The 24,996-nt window shown below is 41.2% G+C and overlaps 1 protein-coding gene across 3 annotated transcripts in view; it reads right to left on the bottom strand.

The window, feature by feature from the left end:
• Positions 1-23,127, bottom strand: part of ZNF827 (zinc finger protein 827) — a 158,271-nt gene extending 135,144 nt beyond the window's left edge. The window contains exons 1-2 of one of the 3 annotated variants that reach the window (XM_017881503.1): positions 23,060-23,127; positions 4,704-5,753 (exon numbers count right to left, since the gene is read on the bottom strand). In XM_017881503.1, coding sequence (XP_017736992.1) covers positions 4,704-5,094 — 391 coding nt within the window. In that variant the 5' untranslated portion in view covers positions 5,095-5,753; positions 23,060-23,127. Of the gene's footprint in view, positions 1-4,703; positions 5,754-12,045; positions 12,096-23,059 lie in introns of those variants that run through there. The other 2 variants (XM_017881505.1, XM_017881504.1) reach the window with 2 other exon arrangements.
• Between the last annotated feature and the right edge of the window lie 1,869 nt (positions 23,128-24,996).

Here is a 24,996-nt window from a genome sequence, read left to right as displayed (position 1 = left end):
TGGTGACCTTGGGTCTGCATAATCTGTGCATTATCATGGTCTTCATTCTGGACCTACTAACACTACTAGTGCACATCTGTGTAGGATGTGCACATCTTCCTTCCTAACAATACATATGGATTTTAAATCTTTTAACAGAATTGCTTTGTCATGTGTCTCAAATGCTATTTCATGGTAACAAAAACAACCTAGATTAGCAATGGATGTCCCTGGGTTTATCTGTTATTATGGATGCAGACTTTATTGATGCCTATTTTAACTAGTAAATATTCAGAGAAGTCTGATATCTAGAGCCATACTAAGTTTAAATCACTACAAAAATATAATTGAGATGAATGACGGACAGTTCTAAAAATCTTTGTTAAAAAGTGAACTTTCTAAACAGGTTCATGTATGCGATCATTCTCAGATTAAGGCTGATTGAGACTTATGGCCGGGCCCTGTGGTTCACACCTATAATCCCAGCACTTTGGGGGCCTGAGGAGGGTAGATCACTTGAGGCCAGAAGTTCGAGACCAGTCTGACCAACATGGCAAAACCCCATCTCTACTAAAATTACAAAATTAGTCGGGTGTGGGGTGCATGCCTGTAGTCCCAGCTTTTCAGGAGGCTGAGGCACAAGAATTGCTTGAATCTGGGAGGCGGAGGCTGCAGTGAGCTGAGGTTGCACCACCGCACTCTAGCCTGGGCTATAGAGCGAAACTCTGTCACAAACAAGAGATTTACTATAATAACCATGGGCCTAATGGGAGTATCAGGAGAGGTGATCTCCTTCTCTGGACTTTGTATGCTTTTGCAATAATTTTAATAACATCACATAAATATTAAAGAAAACAGCAGCCAGAAACCCCCTATGTATTGACCCACAGGAAATATTCTTAGTTCTCAGCTGTATGAGACCAGGTTTGCTTCTAAGAATATTTACATTTTATTCAGTACAATAAGATGTTTTGGAGACCCTCTCTCTGAAACCCTCCCTGTTATTTCTTTTAACCAGGAGTACGGCATCCTGGGAATCTTGTTGGCCTTCTACAAGAAACTTTGTCTTTAAAATAAAAACCATTTATTTTATTCTTAGCTGCAACAGAACAGTAGCTTCAAAGAGAATTCAGTCAATGTGTGACATTTATCTTTATAGCAAATGGACATAATCTTCCCTCTATCGTGTCCCCTTTCAGAGGAGCTGTGTAGCATGTGCTGGGGGCATAGGGTCACATGAAAGAAACCTCCCCCTCAAGTGTCACGTCTCTCTTGCAGGGCGGAAAGGCTATCGAGTGGTGGACTCTTTAAGGAATTAAATACACCATGACCTGGCAACCACTGAATCCTGTTCAAAAAAGAAGAATAAGGCCAAACCTAAAAGACAATTTTTTTTTGTTCACGGTTTGGACTTCCCTTGACCTAAAGAAGGTCAAAGAAATGCTGGTGTCTAAATTACTCAAGGCGGAATCAGCTTTTCTAGAACATATCTCTTTGTAACTTAAGAATCAACTTTATATGCCTTTTCTTTTTTTGCACATTTTGAGAAATCGCTTTTAAAATGAAAGCCCTGCCTGAAATCAGGATGGTGTGTAGTTTATTTTGTGGCTTTTGTTGTTGTTCTTGGGGTGGTTATTATTTGTTTACTTAAGTCATTAGGCAACAGAAACTCTTTTCCCTGCTGTGAGAGGCCAGTGCACCTATGTATTTTGAATTAAACTAAGATTTCCTTCTAAGGGACAGGAAAGAATAATAATGACAAATGTTTCGAAACAGGGATGATGGCTCTCACCACATTTCCTTAATGCTTCTTAGGTAAACTGAAGGTACATCCCAATCCAGCCCCAGGTGGCCCCCAAACCAACAGTATGATGTGTGGAAGGTGGGGGAGGGAGGGAGAGAGAAGAAAAGGGGGTTGGGGAGGGTGGAGGGGACAGATGGAGATGACCCACCTTTCCTTCCACTCTTCAGATGCCAAAATCAGGGATCCCCAGTAACACCAAATTGTGTACCCATGATACAAAGACAAATAACAAAATTAGATACTCTATGAACTCCTTATTAACCCATAATCTAGCGAGGCTGCTGGGAAGTGATGACATTCACTTTAACTGAAAAGAGTGAGGGCATCCCCTCTTCTGTTTCCAATCCATGCAATAACAAATAGAACTTGAACGCAGGATGTGTCCACGTGGACATATGGAATATTTTTCATGTAACAATTTCAAGGACCCTCAATTTCTTGGCAGTGATCTTTCCTCATGCATGAGTTTTACAAAATGAAATATTTTTTAAATAAAATTACTCTGCCAATGAAGCTGCTTCTTCAAGTCTTAGACTGTGAACAGAAGCATGTTGAAATGGGGGAGTTGGTGTGGGGAGGCCTTATGTACAAGTCAATCAGCACAGGGTTCTATAACCCAAAGCTGAGAAGTTCCTTTCCCTCCTCTTTCAGTTTGAACATTCTGAACATCCATTGATTAAAATATTAAGTGTTTCAGCAATATAATAAATTTAGTAAAAAGCAAAGTAAGAAACGATTTCTTATAGATCTCCTATATTCAATTATTCTGAGAACCCCACTGAGTTGCTGGTATCGATTAAGTGCATTTAAACAAAAAAGGAACATAATTTTTCCCTCAGGTGTATTTCCTACAACAAAACAAACAAAAAGTCTACCATTCACTGGAAGTTCATGACCTCTTTCTCATCTTTACACGTATCTAGTTGTTTGAGTGAAAAAAATTATATTCACAACTATTGGTGGTTATACCCGAGACTACTTTAATATGACAAAGCTACTACAGTTTGGATTTCAGGAAACATGGTTTTATCAGTCATTTCTTTCCAAGTCTTCAATCAACTGAAGTTTATTATTAACTCTGTTTAAGCTTTTCCAAGTAACAAATGTCCATTTGAATGTATACTAGAAACACCATTCACACATTTATTCAATAACTAGATATGCAGAATATATACATAATTATTATTTTCATTTTTAAATTTTTATTTTTTTGAGATAGAGTCTCATCCACGCTGGAGTGCAGTGGCAGGATCTCAGCTCACTGCAACTTCTGCCTCCCAGATTCAAGCAACTCTCCTGCCTCAGCCTCCCGAGTAGCTGGGATTACAGGTGCACACCACCATGCCCGGCTAATTTTTGTATTTTTAGTAGAGACAGGGTTTCATCATATTCGTCAGGCTAGTCTCGATCCCGTGACCTCAGGTGACCCACCTGCCTTGGCCCCTCAAAGTGCTGGGATTACAGGCATGAGCCACTGTGCCTGGCCTAAAATTTTTTTATATATAGCCATACCTCTCTTTAAACTGCTACCCCTAAATGAAATTTCTATAAGTCAAGCGTGATTTTTTCCATTGTAAAATTACCCCAGCCTCCTTTGCTCTTCTCCTTGTTTCCTACCCCTTATTTCACCAGATGGCAGGCGAGAAGAGAGGAGAAACGGAACTTAGAACCGATAAACAATCCTAGGATTTTATTGACATTTCAGAAACTCTGGAGTGAACAGTTTGGATCACTGAGAGTCATAAAAGTCCCAGATACCCATTTTCCTCATTGTCTTCTGCCGTTGACTCAAGTTTTGAAGCAACTGTAATTAGCGCATACAGCTCACTCGGCCATTTAAATGGAAATTTGTCATAAATGCATCAAATTGATGTTAACTATGATCATTCAGTCAATTATTTGCCATTCCAAACCCTCTTCATCACTGTTGCTGAAAATAATCAAAAGTTGGCTAGACACACACAATGGCAATGTTTGTACCGATGAGGATGCACATAGCCTACTTCCTGCTCCAGTCTGGCAGGATATCCTTAAGAGACATCTGAAACCCCAACATGCATCCCCAGGAACGTGTATTTATCATGCATACAATTTTAAAGCAAACCAGAACAAGAAATGGTGTTTCCACTGTGAGAATTCAAGTGGCTAAATTTCTCCCTAAAAAGATGAATAATTGTGAATGCTAAGGTCCTATATGACAGCGATTTCTCCTTTGGAAACACTGCCTCCACTAGAAAAACCTTAGGATTCAAATTTTCCACATGCATATTCCTTCAAAATTGGATTGGATTTGAATTAAATAAAGCATTCACAGGAAATGTGTTGATTATGTTTGATTGACAATCTTTTTTAGAGTTCTTATAGGACAAGAAATTTTAGAAGAATGGGATACGTGAAAAGGGCTTAAATTCCACAAAAGTAATAAAATGCTAACATAAAAGTATATGCTGTGATAAATTAGGACAGAGTAGTTCCTGATTGTACAAAAGTCCATTTGTGATGGAGGCAGCAGGAGTGTGGGCTCTCCCTTGTCCACTATTTCAAAAGCAGTGGGTTTTTTTCCCCCTATGTTCAGTGATGCCATGCACTCCATGACAAAGATGCTTTGATCTTCTCCCATTAAATATATCTTGTATGGACCTAGTCTGAACTTAGTAAGAAAAAAAAAATCATTTGTATGAAAGGGAGGGAATGCTGCATGTCTCTAAGATTATTCATTACCTTTCAAAAGTGAAGCTATTTGTGAAGTCTTTGTGTAATACATACATGAAAGACTACTCTGCTGCTTACTTAAAGTATTTTTGTTGTGCTCTTGCTTTCTATTCCTGCCTCAGATCAGATGGGGAACCCAACAGAAAAAGGCAATGAATAAGACACCGCGGTTTATAGTCTAGAGGACTCACAAGAGAAGATGCCATACCTGAATTGGAGGGTTTAGAAACTCTTCCCTTAGGAACTGGGAGTAATAATAATTCCAGGGATTGTGCTGGTGGTGGTGGAGGTGGTGGAGGTGGTGGTGGAGGTGGAGGAGTGACTTTTTCTGGTTTCTTCTCTGAAGGCGGGGGCGGTAGAGGGTCCTCAGGCAGCAGCGATGACTTCTCAGCCAGAAGACTGCCCGCAGCCCTTGCTGCCACCTCCTTCAGAAGGGCCGCTGAGGAAGTCATAGAAGCCAGGGAAAGGAAGGAGCTGGCCGGTGGAGGGTGCTCCTGACCGGGAGTCAAACTTCTCTCACTGACCTTCTTGGACAAAGCGGCCAAGGTAGAACTGGCAGACTGGGAGCTAAAAGGGGAGGAAAAGGACTCAAATCGCATGGTCTCCTCAGTCCTGGTGAGAGATTTGTCCTGCAGAACGGCATTGGCTGCAGCTTTCAGTTTTAGGATGGCTGAATCCGGAGACAAGCTGCAGGTGGTGGTTGAGTTTGGCAACCACTTACCTTGATTCCATATAAAACGGTTACTTGGAGTGTATTGGTCATTCTGTTCCTGCTTCTCGGCCAACTTCCTGGCCAGAACACTGAGCTGCTGGGCGTGGTGGGAAGGCGGGGAAAAGGAGAGGTTCGAGCCAACGTTTACGGGGGACTCCACTCTGCCATTGGCCGTGGCTGCAGCATCGAGTTTGAGGGAACCAGCCTCCAGCAGCCGCCTCAAGTTGCTGCTCAGGGGCTTGTTGGAGCCTGGGTCATCGTCACACAAAGAAGACACTCCCGGGGAAAGGTGATCTTGACACTGCAGTGAGTCTCGCAGGACCTCACCGTCCAGTGCCACCAGCTCCAGTGTGTGGCTGCTGGGAGTGGTGCTTCCCAAGGAGGTGTCGGGGGACGTGGACTGCTCCTGGATCCGGTCCTCCAGAGACAACTTATAGTTCTCCTGGACTTCCCCAAAGGATGCTTCTGACGGAGTCTCTGAAGAGTTTCCATACCAGTGTTCTCCTTCACTGAGCTCTCCCTCCGCCTCTTCCTGCCTACTAACATCTGGGGAGAATTAAGAAGATCAAGTTTACTCCCAAAGTGAACAATAAGTAAGTCTCAAGACATTCAAATGGAGTTGATGACATGCTTTCTCTTCCCTTCCACCCAAGAACCAAATGAAAGGTGGCAACAGCCTTAACAGAATGTCAGACAGACTTGGCAGAAGCCTGAAAAAAGTAAAAAATGCTAAACAGGCAAAGGTAAAAACGTACCCAAGTAGTCCAGATAAGTTGAAATGGAAAAGAAGGAAAAAGAAAAATAGATATGGTAAAGAGGTAATTGGATGAAGAAACTGCTATTTTCAGGGAATGGGGGGAAATGGAAAGAAGCCTATATCCTTGTGAAAAACCAGCACAGTATGTTTAGCACTGTAACAGAATGAGAGAGGCAGCCTGGCATAGTGGGACACACACCATGAGATACAGACAGTGGGAAGCGCTTCCCTACTTTCTAACTCCATGACTCTAGGCGAGTCACTGAGCTGGTTTGAGAATCCACTTCCTCCAATGTAAGATGCAATTCATTTTTTTTAAAGCTTATCAAAAATGTAAATAATACCTGCTTAACTCACTTCATCAGTTGTTATGAAGCTTAAATCATAATAAGCATGTGATCATGTTTTGAAAACAGTCAAGTACTGTATAAAATCAGACTTCATTAGCAAACACTACTCACATTTCTGACTTCTGATTGTGACAGTATCTCCCATGTTACACATGCTACCTATTTTAGGGTCCTCAACTCCAATTATCATCATGCTTGCCATGTTATTATAGGCAGTGATTAGGAATGTGTTCTCTCCCTCCACTAAGAGTCTCTTTTCATTATTTTCTATTTATCGATCCATCAGTACCACTCCCATAGCACTCCCATGCACCAGTTAGGCAGGCTCCTTGCCATTCTAGGGGCATTCACGAACCCTGCCACTTTTCTACCTTTTCTCACAATATTCCTTCTATCTGAAATGTCTTTCCCCAGAAAAGCTGACTGTCCAATTCTACTTACCCTTCAACACCCAGCTCAAAGGTTTCTTCCTTACAATTCTCCCTGGAACTCTCAGTCAGAATGAACAAAACTAAGATCTTGCCTTCTTGGAGCTTACATTCCAGTGGGGGAAGACAAGTGTCAAACAAAATTAATAAATGGGTAAATAACATAGCATGCCAGAGGGTGATAAGTCCATGGAAAACCACATAGGGCAGGACATGGAGGATGGGGAGTAATGGGTGGGAAGAGAGCTGCAATTTTAAACAGGTGGTCAAGGTGGAGCTTCACAGAAGTGTGACATTTGAGCAAAGACTTGGAGGAAGTGAGAAACTGACCATGCAGAGGGAGAGTCACTGTGAAGGCCCTGCTGTGGGAACATGGCTGGCACGTCCATGGAGCAGCACTGAAGCCAGTGTGCGTGGAGTGCAGTGAGCGAGGTCAGAGCAGTGACACAGGAGGTCAGAGAATACCAAGAGTGAGTGTGTGTAAGCATGTGTATGACAGTGCGTATGCATGTGTGTGTGTGCATGTGTGCATGCACTGTGGTGCAGGAATGGAGTCACGCAGATCCACAGGATGTTGTGAACTGCAGAAACGTCTTCTGAATTTGGCAAAACTGGGGACCACTGGATGGTTTGTGGCAAGGGAGTATTATGACGTGACTTATGTTGTCAAAGCATTGCTCTGGCTGCTGTGTGGAAAACAGACTCTAGCTACAAGGATGAGCACCAGGAGGCCAGCTAGGAGGCTAGAATCCAGGTGGGGATTACGAAGGCTCAGCTCAGGACTGCAAGGGGTGAGAAGTGACCCAATTAGGTACATATTTTTATTGTAGAGCCAACATTCTCATATTTTGTTTATATTGATTTTATATTACTCTAAATTATCTGTCTACAGTTGGCTTCCTTCTAAAGTGGTGCTCCTAGAAGGCAGGAATTGTATTTTATTATCTATATATTCCACACTGTGCCTAGCACAATGTCTGGTCCCTAGTAGAGTTCAATGTATGTGTCGAGATTGAGCCAAAATCCCTCCTTGTGCCAAGTTTTGCCATATAACATGATGTTTCTGTTTGAAATAGAAATAACTAGAACAAGTAATGCATGAACTATACACTAATACATTGATCTTCCCATGCTATTTAGAGAAGAAATGTCACAAATGACAAATTCTCTTTCACGAAGCTAAAATTCTGCAACTCCTTCCTGAGATTCTTTATTAAGTTATCAAGAAAATGTAAAATATCAAATGGAATTTGCTGGGAAAAAAGCAGATTAAATTGAATTTTCTCTGTTAAAAACAGTCTGGTTCTTTGTGATCTGCCACATTTCCTTCTTCCCACTTGATTTCAACATTTTCATCTTTCTTGAAATTGGCGGCAACCCTAAACTCATCATTTTCCAGTGGCTTCTTGGAGAGATGCTTTTTACCAAACACCAAGCAGTCAACATCGATTTCAACAATAGGGCTAATTTTATGTTTCTTTGGCAAACCACCTTTCTTGATTTCAGATTAAACATCTCATCCTTCAGTAGAATCACATAGGAAGTATCCTATAAATAGTAAGTCAAAAGTTTAAAAATCCCTGCAGTAAGAATTTGTTGAATATCTGCTCAAAGAATCTTTTCTTTAATCTTTACTGTTAAATGAAGTATACTCATTAAGTGAAGTAATGGGAAAATGTATTATTCAAATTTAAATACTTTTAGGTCATATGTGTGTCATACCAGAGTAGCTCAAGGTAATCAAGAATGGTCCCAAATTAATGTAGCAGGGTCACCTAACAACATACATAAAATCTAGGTTTTGAGAACCACAAGAAGTTACAACCACACATCCAATCTTGTCATTTTACTCAGACTATAAAATACATTAAGTAAAGGTTACTGGCTGAATCAAAGGCACACGACCACATAGAGCTAATGCAGAAACCAAGAACCCCAATCTCTCAGCTGGCCCAGTGCTTCTCTGCAAGGCTCCACTGCACAATCTGCAGACAGAACCTCTGAATGACGACTTCTAGAGAGCTCTGAGCAGCTGCTCACCCCCTTTCCATTCCCAGTCCTTCCTGCCAGCCTCTTGAATCAGAAATCAGCAAGGGATTCTCTTAGATAAGGATAGTATTCACTCTTTATCTTCAGATAAATCATCAAGAGGTGAGTACTCATTATTCCTGTACTCTAATCTCTTCATTCCCATTCTGCCTCTTCTTTGTTGCAGTTGGTCAAAAGGAGATCCAAATGCCTAAAGAATTTAGCACATCTACTGGCAAAGTTCCAAAAGCAAAGCTTAATTTCCCAACCCCCTCCACACCCTCAGTGAGCAAGAATATTCCCCCTCCAAACGTGCTGAAACAGGTGAGTGTGCAAAGAGGTAAGAGTGCCAAAGGCTAAAGAAACAGTCAACTCAGGCTCTAATCCTACCAAGCAGTGATAAAGATGTCCGAACATTCTTGAAAGATATAACAGCTAATATTTACATTTAAAGCAACTTTCCTAACCTTATCAAAACACAAACTCAAAACAAACAAGTGAATAAACAAAGTATTTCTTTCTTTTTTTTTTTTTTTTGAGACAGTGTCTCACTCTGTCGCCCAGGTTGGAGTGCAGTGGGACGATCTCGGCTCACTGCAAGCTCCACCTCCTGGGTCCACACCATTCTCCTGCCTCAGCCTCCTGAGTAGCTGGGACTACAGGAAGCTGGGACTACAGGACCACCACATCCGGCTATTTTTTTTTTTTTTTTTGTATTTTTAGTAGAGATGAGGTTTCACCGTGTTAGCCAGGATGGTCTCGATCTCCTGACCTCGTGATCTGCCTGCCTTGGCCTCCCAAAGTGCTGGGATTACAGGCGTGAGCCACCACGCCCAGCCTAAATAAAGTATTTCTTAAACAGAACTGTTTATGGCTCCTCAAATGCCTAGATAATTTCTCAACCATCCATCCCTCTATTGTTTGCAGACTTGATCACTGAGATGCACACACCTCTGGACTGCAAGAAAACCTGGATGCATAAAGAGTTATTTCTTAAATTCATAATACTCTATTAATCACTTTATTGAAGATGCTGCTACTGAAATTGAGGTTATTCAAGAAAGAAGCTACCATATAATTTTAATGCATGGCATAGAAAGAGAAAGAGCAGAAACTTGAGGAGAAACATACCTGAAATTATTCTGGCAATACCTGAGGTCAAATAAACGGTGGGGGGAGATTTGGGAGAAATGAATGCAAGAAAATGAGGATGTGCAGAGGGTGGGGAAAAATCATAAGAAGCTCAAACAAATATGTCTGCGTTCACAAAACAGCAAGGATTTTCTCCCACTTTTTTTTTTTTTCTTTTTTGCCTGCTGGGCTCCTCTATTTTCATGCCCAATCTCATCAAGGAGTTCTTGCAGGCTGCAGTGGTCCAGCTATGGTGAGCTCTCCTGCAGAGTCTGTAGGACAACCTGCACCTTTCCTAGCCTGGAATTTCCTTTCACACTACATCCTGAGAAAAAGTTCTCTCATTGTGGAGCTCAAAACAAAGCATTCCTGAAATCTAGAGGATGAATTTGCTGGACACAACAAACTTCAGAACACGCAAGCCTTGACTTTTCTGTCTCTCTTTCACAATCTGAGAAGTATCAGGCAGCAAGACACCTCCATTTTCCAGTCTGCCAACCAGCACGGCCTCTTTACATGGAATCACAGAACAGCACCACACAAGCCAGGGTCCTGGAAGTGCTTCCTGCGGTACATTGACCGTGGATTTCACAGCTTTCTTAACCAAGGCTTCCCGGGGAAGCCTCTAAATGGCCAATGTAAATAACTTCCTTGTAAATACATTATTTTTAACCTCCAGAGAAGAAAGCTATTTCCATTGCTAATTTTACAACAACCCCTGTCTCTGTCAGGTTCACACTCATTGTTGTCAATTTTACACAACAGTCTGTTTTTGTGTGTGTTTTCCCTTTAAATTAAAAACACAAAGAATTAAGAATAGCAATGGTGCAATTACAGAATGAAAATATGCTGAATAAATTTTGTTTCCATGTGGCGAATATTTCTCCTTTGGGGAAAACAAAACAAAATTCCACTACCTAACACATTTATTTATAATTCAGTTCTCAAGCAGCAACTCGGTAACTTGATATCTACAACTCTTGTTGCATTCTCGGTAGAGAATGTCTTTTCAACTCACTTCCTTTTTGGTTTGACAGTTTTAATCAGATGCATTTAATTGGACCAATATACATATCAGAGCATCCTTGTTCAGAAAGATTGTGAGTGCAAAGGGAAAAAAATATATAACAAAGAGACATCTATTAATTTTCATGCTTTTTGGTTGAAGCAAGTGGAGAAGAAAGCCTAAAAGTTCCATTTCTAAATCTACTCGCAAACTAGTACCACCAGTCAGTCCATATGAATCTAGCCAGCAGGTTTTAATGAGAACAGGACTTAAATTCTTAGGACTCAGCTGGCATAGGATTGGAGAGACACGGTCAACTCTCTAATAATCAGTGTCTCCAACACTCTCTTCTTGTGACCACAGATATGTTCACCTGGTACCTACCAACCAACCTTCTGGTTTATTTTCTTGTAAAAATCTTGTAAGTTTTCCCCTTCCTACTAATACACCTCTATAGCTAAATATCTATGTCTTTTAAGATCATACATTTCCATTAGCATTATCAGTTATAATAAGTGCTGCAAATCATGCAACAACTTTTACATGCAGTTTTACATAAAAGTCGTTTGTAAAGTTTAATGCAAAAGTTATTAGCAAAACCAGTGCTACTAATTGACTTAATTCAACAAGTATTTACTGATCACCTACTATGTTCAGGGAACTGTTCCCCACGAAGGGAAACTCAGAGACACAGCAGTCTCTGGCATAAACGTTTCTAATCAACCGAAGAGTGAGGGTTTCACGAGCATTCAAAGCATAATGACTGGTGCCCCCAGACAGAAGCAGCAAGGGTTGTGCAAGCACAGAAGAGGGCATAATTAACTCCAGCGGTTGAGGTGGCTTTGGAAATGGACTTCAAAGGATGAGAGTGATTTTTCTGGTAGACAGAAATTTATTTACAAGCAGCCTTGCTCCTCAGTAAATTATCAAAAAGGAAATATGCCAGTCATGGAGAAAGCTAATATTCAAGTGATATATGCTGGATAAATTAACCCAATGAAAAAATTGTATATTTTTATAAAATACACTATCTTCACATTTTAAAAATATACTATCTATTGATTTGTCAAAAGTAGACCTTACCAACTATTTTACCATACTCACCAGTTTTGAAATCAAACTATTACATTATAAATACCTGAAGGCAGGGCTATGAGTTAGTCATTTTTGTGTTCCTTCTCGATGCCCTGCTCATAGTAGGGGTAGCTGGGCTCCTGTGGTTGTAAATGACAGAAAACCAGCAGGACCGCATGAAGCAATAAGGGAATTTTCTCAGTTCCTGTACCAAACAATAAAAGGGGCACAATGGAGCCAGCATCAGATAGGATGTCGAAAGCACCATCAGGGCTCTCTCTCATTCGCCTCTAGTCTCTTCCTCTCAGGCCACTTTTCCCAGGAGGCTGAAAACCTGGCTGCAACCGGTTCTGGGTTTTCACTCTCAATGACTTCCCACTAGAGAAAGGTCTTTCCGCCTCTGATTGGCCTGCTGGAGGTCATGTTCCCCTCCCTGGGCCTATCACTGAAGCCAGGGGGCGGGTTCTACAATGGGCTCAATGTGGGTCACAGAAGAAAGGAGAGGGAAGAGGTATCAGGAAGACAAAAGCAATGACCTCTATAATGTTTAATAAAGGTTTCTTCTGCCGCATATCAGCCTGTTCTGTACCAATTTTATGATGCTAAGCATAAAACACATCCGCATTTAGGCCGGTTTTACTTGCCAAGTTTTAAATTGTCCCTTTGTAGCCTGAAAGCCTTAGCACATCCCCCACACCAGGTCTGCCTGAAACTAAGAGACCTCTCGCGTCTTCAGGGCTCCAAGTCCACAGTCTGAGGTAAATGCACGGCCGGCAATCGACTCCACAGGACAGAGACTCGGAGATTACAGTTATCGAAATATGGATGTCCAGGACACCCAACCGCTGTCAGCGTGCCCAGGAAGAAAATGTAAGAACTGCTAGTTATTTAAAACTGCCAGGGTGGAGAAGACAACCAGATTCCTGTCACCAGTCCAGCTAGGGAAAAGGTGCCGCAAAGGCATGAGGAAGTGAGAGGAAGTCTGGAGAGGAGAGGAGTCCACATAGGGAGCGGGCAGGGTTGGGGGGTGAGGGGCTCCTGGGTCAAGACGAGCATTTGGCACTCAGCAACATTTTCAAATCACTATTCTAAATGACAGTGAGTAAAATAAAGGTAACACAAATGAACACATCACTCCTCGCAGAATGAGTTCCAAACAGTAGCTAAGTCAGTTTCAGTATTCTCATAAGGTGCTTAGCCAGACCTTCCATGGCCGAGGAGCTGTCCCTGCTCCTCCCTCTAGCTGCCCATCTCAGTAGGAATGGCAACTCCTCCATCCTTCCAATTGCTTAGACCCAAAACCATGCCACTTCCCTTGACTCTTCTCTTTCTCTCAGACCTCATATCCAATTCATTCTCGGATTCTGTTGGTTCTACCTTCAACAGAGGTACCAAATCTGGCCACTTTGCACCATTTCCAACACTACTACCACCCTGGTACCCAGTGCTGCCATCCTCCACCTGTACTATGGCAGTAGCCTTCCAACTGGTCTCCTCACTTCCCAACCTTGCCCCACTATTCTCAACCAGCAGCCAAAGTAAGTTCTCAAAAATAGTATGTCAAATTCCATTACTCCCATCCCCAAAACCTCCACAATGGTTTCCCATGTTTCTCAGAATAAAATACAAAATTCTTACCTGGACCTCAAGGCATCCCTAATCCGTCTCCTTATGACCTCCTCTCCTAACACTCTCCCCTACTAGGAAAGTAAGCTCCTGCCTCAGGGCCTTTGCAATTGCTCTTCCTTTGCCTGAAATCCCTTTTCCCACACAATAGCCACATGCCTAATTCCCCTAATTCCTCAGGTCTGCCCTCAAACCTCACTGTTTTTTAGAATACAAGCTCCAAGAAAAGACTTTGTTTTGGTTGCTGCTGCATCTTCAAAAGGCGTTTAGGATGGTACAAACACAGAGCAGGCACTCAATTATTATTTGTCCAATGGATAAATGAAATGGAAGAATAGGCTGAACAATCATAAAGGTAACACCTGTCGGTGATGGAAATGAGAACTATTTTCAAAACTGTAAATTAGAATGCTATTTTTCTCATGTGAGTCAAACATGGAACAGAGAAAAAGCCTGTTTTGCAAACTTTTCCACCAGTTTCCCCAATGGCCAAGAAAGAACAGCACCACAGGGGAACATGGTATTAAATTTGCAGCCCCCTCAAAGCCCCAACTTTCTTTGAGCTTTAGTTTAACATTTCAGGTGACTTCTGCATTCCACTCTATACACAGCTGTGCCATCAAGGAAAGCAGCCTGTTTCTCCAGGTACCCACCTACTTTGAAGAAACATGTACCCTGTTTGTAGAAGCAAGAATGTATAAAAATATCCAGCACAATGCCAAGAGCTCAGTAATGGATGACTATCATTATTACTGCTATTACTAACCAGAAAACTGTACTAGACCTATTAACCCCACTTTCAAAGACAAAAGCAAAGGCACAGAGGATAAAGTAACTTGCCAGTATAATACAATTAATCTGTAAGATATCAAAAACTATTCATTATACTTGAATTTTGTTACATGAATTATTTTACAGATAGAAAAGCCTTGGAAATCTAGTCTATATGGCTAGTCTTTAGACTAGTTAGAGGCCTAGAGAGGGCCAGAGATTTGCCCAAGGTCCCCTAGATGATTTCCAAACATAGGCAGTGCTTGAGCTCAGATGTCCCAATATTACTAAATCATGGTACTTTTCAATCAGCATTAAGTGAACGAATGAATTCTAGAACAAGCCCCTGCATACAGTAGGCTCCCAATAAACATTTGTTGAATGAATGAACAATCATGAAAACACATCTGGAGCTATGAGAGACGTTTTCATATTTATCAGCAAATTTCATCCTTACAATAATTTTATATGGGAATCCAAACTCTTCATTTTACAGACCAGAAAACCAAAGTTCCAAAAAGTGAATGGCTTACATAACATGCATGCTTACTGAGTGACAAAGCCAAGTTGAAACCCAAATATTTAGAACATCTGACAATATGAGGAGCTTGACAAAAAAATAATTTTCAGGTAACCAAAAATTACCAAAGTACCATCAAGTACTCAATATTTTTAAAATTTTATTTTGATGGGATTTAAAAGTGCATACACACTTAAACATAATATGTTGATGCTGTTATTATGTTTGTTACACGTAAGTGTGTTTCAGGAGCTACTGGAATTTTTCAGCAGTTTGTCCCTCCATTGAATGGCCTAAAGCAACAATGTATTTTAAGTTCTTATTCCTACTTTAATAGTCTTTTTGAATACTTTTGTTCTCCACTATACCCTCACCAGAGACCCTTTCTCCTATACTTAGAACTCTTTGTATGCATAAACTGAGATAAAAATCACCAGGCTTATTAAAACTGTACAAACGTGGAATGAATACCTAGTTTCATGGGTTGAATTGTGTTCCCTCAAAAGATATTGAAGTTCTAACCCCCAGTACATGTGACTGTGACCTTATTTGGAAATAGGCTTCTGCAGATAATCAAGTGAAGATGAGGTCATTGGGGTGGACTCAAATTCAGTATGACTGGTGTCCTTACAAAAGGGGGAAATTTGGATTCAGAGACACACATGCACACAGGAAGAACACTATGAGATGAGTTATGCTGTCACAAGCCTAGAAACTACCAGAAGCTGGGCGAGAGGCCTGGAACAGACCCTTCCCTACCACCTTCACGGGGAGTGTGGCCTTGTGGACACCTTGAGCTCAGACTTTTAGCCTCCAGAATTGTGAGACAATAAATTTCTGTAGTTTAAGCACTGGTTTGTGATACTTTGTTACAGCAACCCAAGAAAACTAATATAAGTATATTTGGATGAAGGCCTAAGGCATTTTTCCTGGATTTGTTCACCTCTGGATTCTCAACTATAGCCTCAGTTTGTAATGTAGTTTTTGTAATAAGGTGGGTATTATTACATAAAACTGACCACACTGCTGATCAGTGTTAAGTCCTATGAGGCTGGAAGGACTGAGTGGACTAATAAGTTATTTTTGCTTATCTCTCAATTTTAGTCAAATTTCTTTCAAATGAAAGGTTTAAAAACAATAGGCCAAGCATGGTGGCTCACACCTATAATCCCAGCACTTTTGGAGATCAAGGCTTATGGATCACTTGAGCTCAGGAGTTCAAGACCAGCCTGGGTAATATGGCGAAACTACATCTCTACCAAAAATACAAAAGTTAGCCAGGTGTGGTGGCGCATGCCTATGGTCCCAGCTACTCGGGAGGCTGAAGCAGAAGGATAACTTGAGCCCGGGAAGCCGAGGTTGCAGTGAATCATGACTGTACCACTGCATTCCAGCCTGGGCAACAGAGTGAGACCCTGTCTCAAAAAAAAAAAAAAAAAAAAAAAAAGACATTACCAAAAGAGGCCTTTTCTTACTAGGGCTACTTAGAGATATCCAAAGAAAAAAAATACTCATCCTTACATCCTTACTCACATTTCAGCAAATTAACATGAAAATCTTTTCTTTTGTTGAAAAGACAGTTTGAATTTACTCGCCAAAAGGCCAGTCGAAAGACCAAAATGGGACTGGTTAGTCCACGGACTGATTACTTGCTCCCTCACCCTTTCATACACCTCTATATATTACAAAAGGCACATAGAATCTGTCCCCTCAAGCAATCAGAAGTAAATTTACCATGGCTACCACATCGTTATCAGAAATATTGTCTAAGGCTGATAAATCGATTGATTATCGCTTCCTTGACTTTTGTTTCTTTTTGTATAAATGTTTTCATTTTAACATTACCAATACTTGTCAGAAGATCAGTAATAAATTACCAAACTACTGAAATCACCAGAAGTCTTTACCAGATCAAAGAACCTAACCAAAAATGAACTCCCCCAACAGCCCTAACCATATAACAATGCACTCTACAGTCTAAGAAATAGCATTCTATGGATAAATGAATGGCTACTTATCAAAATCTTAGCTTATACATAAAATGATACATTTCTTTGTAGACACACACACACACATACACCAAGAGCACTGGCATCATGTACCTTGTAATGAAACATATTATAGTCATCATCATTCTGTCTGCCAAAGAAAAACTTCACACAGTAAGTCCTTTATTTACTAAAAAATATACATATATCCAGAAAGAATAGGGCCGTGGGAGACAAGAGACTTAGCAAGGGAAAAGAGACAAAATAGCTTTTATTTAGTGCTTAAATACGTACAAAACAAAAGCTTCAAGGAGGCAGCTTCCCCTAACATGCCCCCTGCAACCCGCCAACACATTCACAAAATGATATTGGTGCAATTGATTGTATTATAACATTTTTTACCAGTTATGCACAAGAATCCATGAGAGCAAAGGACAATCCATTTCAAGGACAACCCTAACTCAAAGTTAACTTTAAACACTGATTTAGGCCAAGCGTTTTAACCTTTACTCCTACTAGGCTTTATGCCAGGGCTGCTATCAAGTGGTCAAATGTATTCTTATTCCTTATCTCCTTTTATTTTCCCTGCCCACCTTCTGGTACACACAGAAGTCAACAATAGAGAGCAAAAAAACAACAAAAATTAACAAAAATGGCAATCAACCAAGAAGCTAAGGTAATTCCAAGGGCCAGGATACCCCACAGCTAAATTAACATTCCCTTAACAACTCAAGTCCAGTGGTTTTATCCATTTAATTCTCTTTGAAGAATCCTGAAGGTACCTTCCTTTATTCTTGGGCATTCCTCAGGCATGCCCTTGGGGTTTTCACTAAGAGGGCTTTTCTAGATCTTTCACCTAAAAGAAACCCAGCACTGTTTTCTAGGACTTTGTCACCAGCAGTGATGCTCCAGAGGAGCCATTCATTCCATCCCCAATAACACTCCGATGCTTCTTGTCTTAGTTGATTTCATGTTGCTAAAACTGAATACTTAAGACTGGGTAATTTATAAGGAACAGAAATTTACTACCTCACGGTTCTGCAGCCCTTGGGGCCACACGTAGTGTGGGTCTTCTTGCTGCATCATGACAACAGAAAGCATCCTGTGCTGAGAGAGAGAGCAAGAGATGGCCAAATTCACTTTTATAAAAACTCATTCTCTTGGCCGGGCTCAGTGGCTCACACCTGTAATCCCAGCACTTTGGGAAGCTGAGGCACGCAGATCACCTGAGGTTGGGAGTTCAAGACCAGCCTGACCAATATGGAGAAACCCCGTGTCTACTAAAAATACAAAATTAGTCAGGCGTGATGGCGCATGCCTATAATTCCAGCCACTCGGGTGGCTGAGGCAGGAGAATCACTTGAACCTGGGAGGCAGAGGTTGCCATGAGCCGAGATCGTGCCATTGCACTCCAGCCCAGGCAACAAGAGTGAAACTTTGTCTCCAAAAAAAAAAAGAAAGAAAAAAAAAATCCCTCTCCCAATAACCAACACACTCCCAAGATAAGGATATTAATTCATTCATAGGGCAGAGCTCTCCTGACATAATCACCTCTTAAAGGTTCCACCTCTCAACACTGTTGCATTGAGGATTGAGTTTCCAACATATAAATTCTGGGGGACACATTCAAACCACAGCATTCCACCCTTGGCTCCAAAAATTCATGTCCTTCTCACATGCAAAAGATATTCATGCCATCCCAATAGCCCCAAAAGTCTTAACTTCTTTCATCATCAACTCAAAAATCCAAAAGTCCAGAGTCTAATCTAAATTAGAGATGGGTAAGACTCAAGGTACAATTCATCCTGAGACAAATTTCCCTCCAGCTGTAAGCCTGTAAAAATTAAACAAGTTATCTACTTCCAAGATACAATGGTGGGATAGGCATAGAATAGACATTCTCATTCCAAAGGGAGAAATAAGCAAGAAAATGCGGTAACCGGTCCTGAGTAAGTCCAAAACCCAACATGGAAAACAATATTAAATCTTAAGATGCCAGAATAATCTCCTTTGACTCCATGTCCCCAATCCCCTGTACACTGGGGTGGGGGTTGGGCCACCAATGCCTCAGGTACCCCACCCCATGGCTTTACTGGGTTCAGTTCATCCAGTAGCTCTCAAGGGTTGGTCTTGTGCCTGCAGCTTTCCCAGCCTGGAGCTGCATGCTCCCCTACTTCTACAGCTCCAGTAGGAATTGCCCTAGTTGGGGGCTCCCTGCAAGCTCTATTACTGCAGAAAGTCTCTGCCTGGGCCCCTAGGCAGTTGTGAAATCTAGATGGAGAAACACATATGCCCACAGCTCTTGAATTCTGAGCACCTGCATACTTCTACCACATGGACATAGCCAAGATTTGCTGCTTCCACCTTCGAAAGCTGTGACACCTGGGGTAACCTGGGAGCATGATCTGTACTAGAATGCGGAGAGCAAAGACTTACAGCAGCCCTAGGCAGCAACCCCAGTGTCCCAAGGGCACCCGAGGCTTCTCTTTTGACATTTCCTTTCCCCAAGCCTTGGCACTCTGGGCCTGTGATGAAAAGGGAGCACTGCTGATCTCCAAAGTACCTTTGGGGTCATTCTCTCATCATCTTTTGGTTTCCTTCTATCCATGTTAATCTCCTTATCAATCAATCAGTTGCTCGGCCACACCCATGGTTTCCTCTTCTGAAAATGTTCTTTCATTCTCTGCTACATGGCCAGGCTGAGAATCCCTCAAATTCCTCATTTCTGTTTCCCTTTTAATTATAAATTTCATCATTAAATCATTTCTCTCTTCTCTCATTTTACTGTATGAAGTTAATAGAAGCCATGTAGCTCCTTCAACATTTTGCTTAGAAATTTCTCTCAAGAGATACCCTAGTTGATGGCTCTTAAATTCTGCCTTCCTAAAAGCCCGAGGGTATGGACACAATTTGGCCAAGTTATTTGCCACATCATAACAAGGATGGCCTTTACTTGTTTCCAATAATTCCTCTTTTCTATCTGAGATCCCATCAGAATGGTCTTTACTGTCCACATTTCTACCAACATTCCGATCACAGCCCCTTAATTAATCTGATAAGTTTCTTAGTTTACCACTAGCTCTCTTCTTCTGAGACCTCACCAGAATTGCCCTTAATGCTCTATTTATAGAAATATAGGCTTTTTCTAACCTGCTCCTCCAAATTCTTCTAGTCTATCCATTACCTAGTTCCAGAGCTACTTCCACATTTTCAAGTATTTGTTATAGAAACAGCCCCACTTCTTAGTACCAATTTTCTGTCTCAGTCCATTTTGTGTTGCTATTACAAAACACCCAAGACAGGGTAATTTATAAAGAACAGAAATGTATTGGGCTCACAGTTGTGGAGGCCGGGAAGTCCAAGATCAAGGAGCTGCATCTTGTGAGGGCCTTTTTGCTGCATCATAACATAGTGGAAGGCATCACTTGGAGACAGAGAGAGCAAGAGAGGGCCAAACTGGTTTTTGTAACAAACCCACTCCCATGATAATAATATGAATCCAGCTATGAAGCCGGAGCCTCTTAAGGTCCCTCTTGATTACTTCTTAAAGGCCCCACCTCTCAACACTGTTGCACTGGCAATTGTTTCAAACCCATGAACTTTGGGGAACACACTCAAACCATAGCAGTCTGGAAAATGCATCAAGTGGTAAGATTGAAGTTCAGAAACATGCTCTACTGCTACTTTGGATAAGGCTCAACTCCAAGGTAGCTGGTCCAAAAAAAAAAAGAAAAAATGGCATTCATATGTCATTTCCTGGGAATGACCACTTACATTATTCCTACATCAGTTCCTCTGGTTCTGTCTGTTAAGTGCCCTAATTTTGTATTTGAATAAAAATACCACTTCTTTTTCACCTAAGAACTGTCTGTAGTTCTGTAGCTGCAACATTCCCACATATTATAAGAATTTCATTAACCAGCTTATCCTCCACTCAAAACTGGTATTTGAAAAGGAGAGTGAAAATATATTGGGCAATTTAAAGAAGTTAGTTGATAAACACAAGTTTGAAAAGCTTTTGATATATTAGGTTGGGGCAGAAAGTAATTATGGTTTTGCCATTACTTTTAATAGCAGAAACATCAATTGCTTTTGCACCAATCTAATAAATTTGCTCAACTAATCAGGCTTCCATTTGTTTGGAAGTTACTTAGAGAAAACCTAATTTTTAAGAAAAATTTCCATATTCATATCAGCAGTAGTAAATCTTGACTTCATACTTTGTGGGGCACATATGGTCTCTATCCTTGTATGTTGTTGTTGTTGTTGTTGTTTTAAATCACCCTTTAAAAACGAAAAAAATTTTTTTAGGTGAAAGAAAAAAAAAAAAAAAAAAAAACCACGCTACAGTTTGCAGACTTCTGCTCTACAGAACAGGTACTTTTTCTTTATTAAAAAAGGCAGAATGGTGCTCTAAAACAGCAGTGAGCTAAGACTGCACCACTGCACTCCAGCCTGGGCAACAAAAGTAAGACCCAGTCTCAAAAAAAAAAAAAAACAAAACAAAAAAATGCTGATATATAGCAACAAGTTTCATCATCATCTTTTTAATCCAGCCACTTGTGTAAGTCATTGAGCACCTTTGTGCCTCAGTCTCTTCATCTATAAAATGAGGGGCTAGGATGGATCAGTGGTTTCCAAATCACACATAGAGGAAGCCTGGGGCTCTTGGGCAGGGCTAGGCTATGTGGACCCACCCCCAGCTCTCACCCCGGCACATACCCAGCCAGCTCAGCCCTGCTTTGGCTTTAGTGGAGCTCTCCATAAAGATAAGGAAGGGTTCCACCAATTTTGTTTTGTTTTGAAAGCCACTGTTTTAGATGACCTCAGGGATTCTCCTGGTGCAAATCCTCTATGAATCCACTTTGGATCATCAATCATTATCCAATCATCTTATTGGTGACTACGTGTCAGGTAAATAGAAATGATTTAAAATCCTATATTGAGCCAGGCACAGAGTCTCACACCTATAATCCCAGCACTTTGGGAGGCTAAGGTGGGGTATCACTTGTGGCCAGGAGTTTGAGACCAGCCTGGACAACATAGCAAGACTCCCATCTCCACAAAAAGTTTAAAAATTACTCAGGGCTGGTGGCATGTGCCTCTAGTACCAGCTACTTGGGAGGCTAAGGTGGGAAGATCACTTGAGACCAATAAGTGAAGGCTGCAGTTAGCTGTGATCACACCACGGCACTCCAGCTTGGATGACAAGAGTAAGACCCTGTCTCAAAAATTAAAATTAAAAAAAAAATCCTATATTGCGTATTTAAAAGAGGAGAGGCAACAACAAGAAAGACCTTATTCTAAGGGACCACCTGTGCTTGTTCAGATTTGTGGAAATTCACTGGATAGCCAAATCAAGAGGGTTCCCATGTCCCACACATACTCATGAAAGGGAGAGCTCATTCCTGCATCTCTCTGCTTACAGCACTGGGAAAAGCAGAATGCTTTAGCAAAGGAAGGACCACTAAGCTGAGACTCACAGACCTGGTTCCACTTTGAATTTAGAATTTACCAGCTATATAACTTCTGATGTTTATTTAACAAAAATTGAAGACCCTACCATACACCAACTCTCAGACATAGTATGAGAAATACAGTGATGAACTAGAAATATGAAGAATGCTCTGTCCCCATTACTCAAATCCATCATCCATAAAGTACAGTAATAATACTGCTCTCTCTCCCATACGTAGTGGTCTTGCAGAGATGGCCAAGTACATGCAAACTGCAAAGCATGGATAATAGCATTAAACCAGAAACCTATTGATTCTCCTCCTTTTAAGTAAATAAAATATATTCAACTCCAACAATTCACTAATATTGATGAAATAGGGCCACAATAAGTTTTGTATAGCAAAAACTCTATTTATACAGCATGAAACAGCATGGCAAAATAGAAAGGGCACAAGCTTTGGAATCAGACACTCCCACTCGAACCATACCCTGTTATGCACTAGGCTCACCTGAAGTCTACAAGCACCTTCTCCTGTTGAAGAGTATAAGATACTAATATCTGCAATTGTACAGGGGTATTGTAAAGGTAAATTAGCATTATATAAGTAAAGCACTTGGCATAGAGTTGACACTTAGTGAATAATAGCTTTCCCTTTTTCCCAGGCACCTAGATATCTCAGATGAGAAAACATTATGTTTTAAAGAGGACGGCTTACCTCAGAACTGTTGATATTGTTACCCAGCTCTATATCATAATCACCCCAACCAAAGAAGACAGGAAACTTCTGGTTGTTATGACCATGGAATCCAGATGCAGAATATGCCCAGTCATCAGGAAAATCTGACAGTCTTGGCACAGTTTGAGGACAGAAAGAGAGCAACAGCCAATAGCTGAGGGGAGACTCCACAGTCTGGAATGTGCCACAGACTTCCAACCGCAAAAGTTCTCTCTTGCATTTAGACGGTGGTATCCCCTGCAGCACAGGCCACGGCCTCTGCTCTTCTGGGCAAGTCTCCTCGGGAAGGGAGGAGAAGCACGTGACTCCCTCCAGTCATCTCCAGGCTACATTCACGTGAATGTCCAGGGCACTGTTCATCGCTTTCTGTACCCAGCCCAGGACAATTTAGGCAAATCATTTTTTCATTTTTGAAAGAGGAAGACAGCAGGAGATGGTTTCCAAAGTCCTTTCTACCTCTAAAACCCTTTGATTCTGTGACCCAGTCTTAACTTCTTTGTTTATTCATTCAGCAGTGCTTATGAAACACCTTCTGTGGGATCCCCTTCTTAACGTCATTCATTTGTTCATTCAATAACATTAATACAACATCCCCTATTTCTTGGATTCTGTGACCAGTTCTTTACTTCTCCCTTCATTCATTTATTCAGCACTATTTATTGACCACCTACTATAATCAGTTAGTTATCTGCAAGAATGTACAAAAATGAATAAGAAATCCATGCCCTTTAAAAGCTCAGTCAATAAGACAAGTAAGCAAGTATACTATGCACAGGAGGTTATTACGATAGAACTACGGGAACCAGGGTAGGGGATGCCTAATTCTACCCAGCAGGTGGGACAATGGAGGAGGGGAAGCAGGAAAGGCTTCTCAGAGAACTGAGTGTTGGAGGCTAAGTAGGAAGTTATCAGGCACATAAATGAGTTGAAGATATTTCAGAAACAGAAAAGAATATGCCAAGGAAAGGAGGTATAAGTATGATTTTCAGAACAGATAGTTCAGTACAAATGAAACAAGGAGCATAAAACATGGCACAGGAAAGGGGCTCAGATGACGAAGCATCTTCTAGATTTTGCTTCTTGGCAAAGTCTAGAAGTCCAAACTTTATCCTTTTAGAAAATGCCTAAAATATCTTAAATAGGATTATCTGGATTACATGAGTTTTTTAGAAAGTCTGCCATGGCGGCAGTGTGGAGACTGGATTATAGAGGCAGGGGTTGGGGAGGGGAGAGGTGAGACTCAGGCAAAAAAAAAAAAAGAGGTCGGCTGGCAACCTTTTCAATTCTCTTTGAGAAAAAATAAGAGTGTAAACCAAAGCAGAGGCAGGGGGTGGGCATGCTTTATTCTAGAGATATTTGGGAAGTAGAATCAACAAAACTGGGTGGGGAAGAAATTCAATGAGCTGAGGAAAAGGAGGGGGTGGCGTTTGGATTACACTCAGGTTTCTGTCTCAGATGAGTGGGTTCATGTACGGTGAGGACAGCAACCCAGAAAAGGAAGACATGAAGACCAGAAGTACTCCTAGTTTCCCAAGACTGGAAGTCTGAAGCCATCTTTTCTTTGCTACCATGCAGTCTCCAAGATAAATCATGCTGGACCGAGGTACTCACTGGAGTTCTCCTCCAACAGGAGTTCCAGGAAATCATACAGGTACCAGGATAAATATGGAGCATCTTCACAGACCAAAACTGTTACATACATGTTTACAAGAAACAAAGGTAATTTGACTGATGAGTTATTGAAGACATTACTTTTAGTCTAAACCAACAGATATACAGCATAATGCATATTTTAAGATAATTCAAAGATACATCAAGGAAATCTCACAGAAGCTATGAGAACCCTTGTTGAGTTTAGGGTTCCCCATCTTCAGGATTCTTTGCCTTTTGGGGTCTTTGGGGAAAAATTTCACAGT

Source organism: Rhinopithecus bieti, unplaced genomic scaffold (assembly GCF_001698545.2).
Source record: "Rhinopithecus bieti isolate Rb0 unplaced genomic scaffold, ASM169854v2 scaffold_12478, whole genome shotgun sequence".
Lineage (NCBI taxonomy): Eukaryota > Metazoa > Chordata > Mammalia > Primates > Cercopithecidae > Rhinopithecus > Rhinopithecus bieti.
Note: the sequence above shows the minus strand (reverse complement) of the source record. Positions and strands in the feature narration are given on the sequence as shown.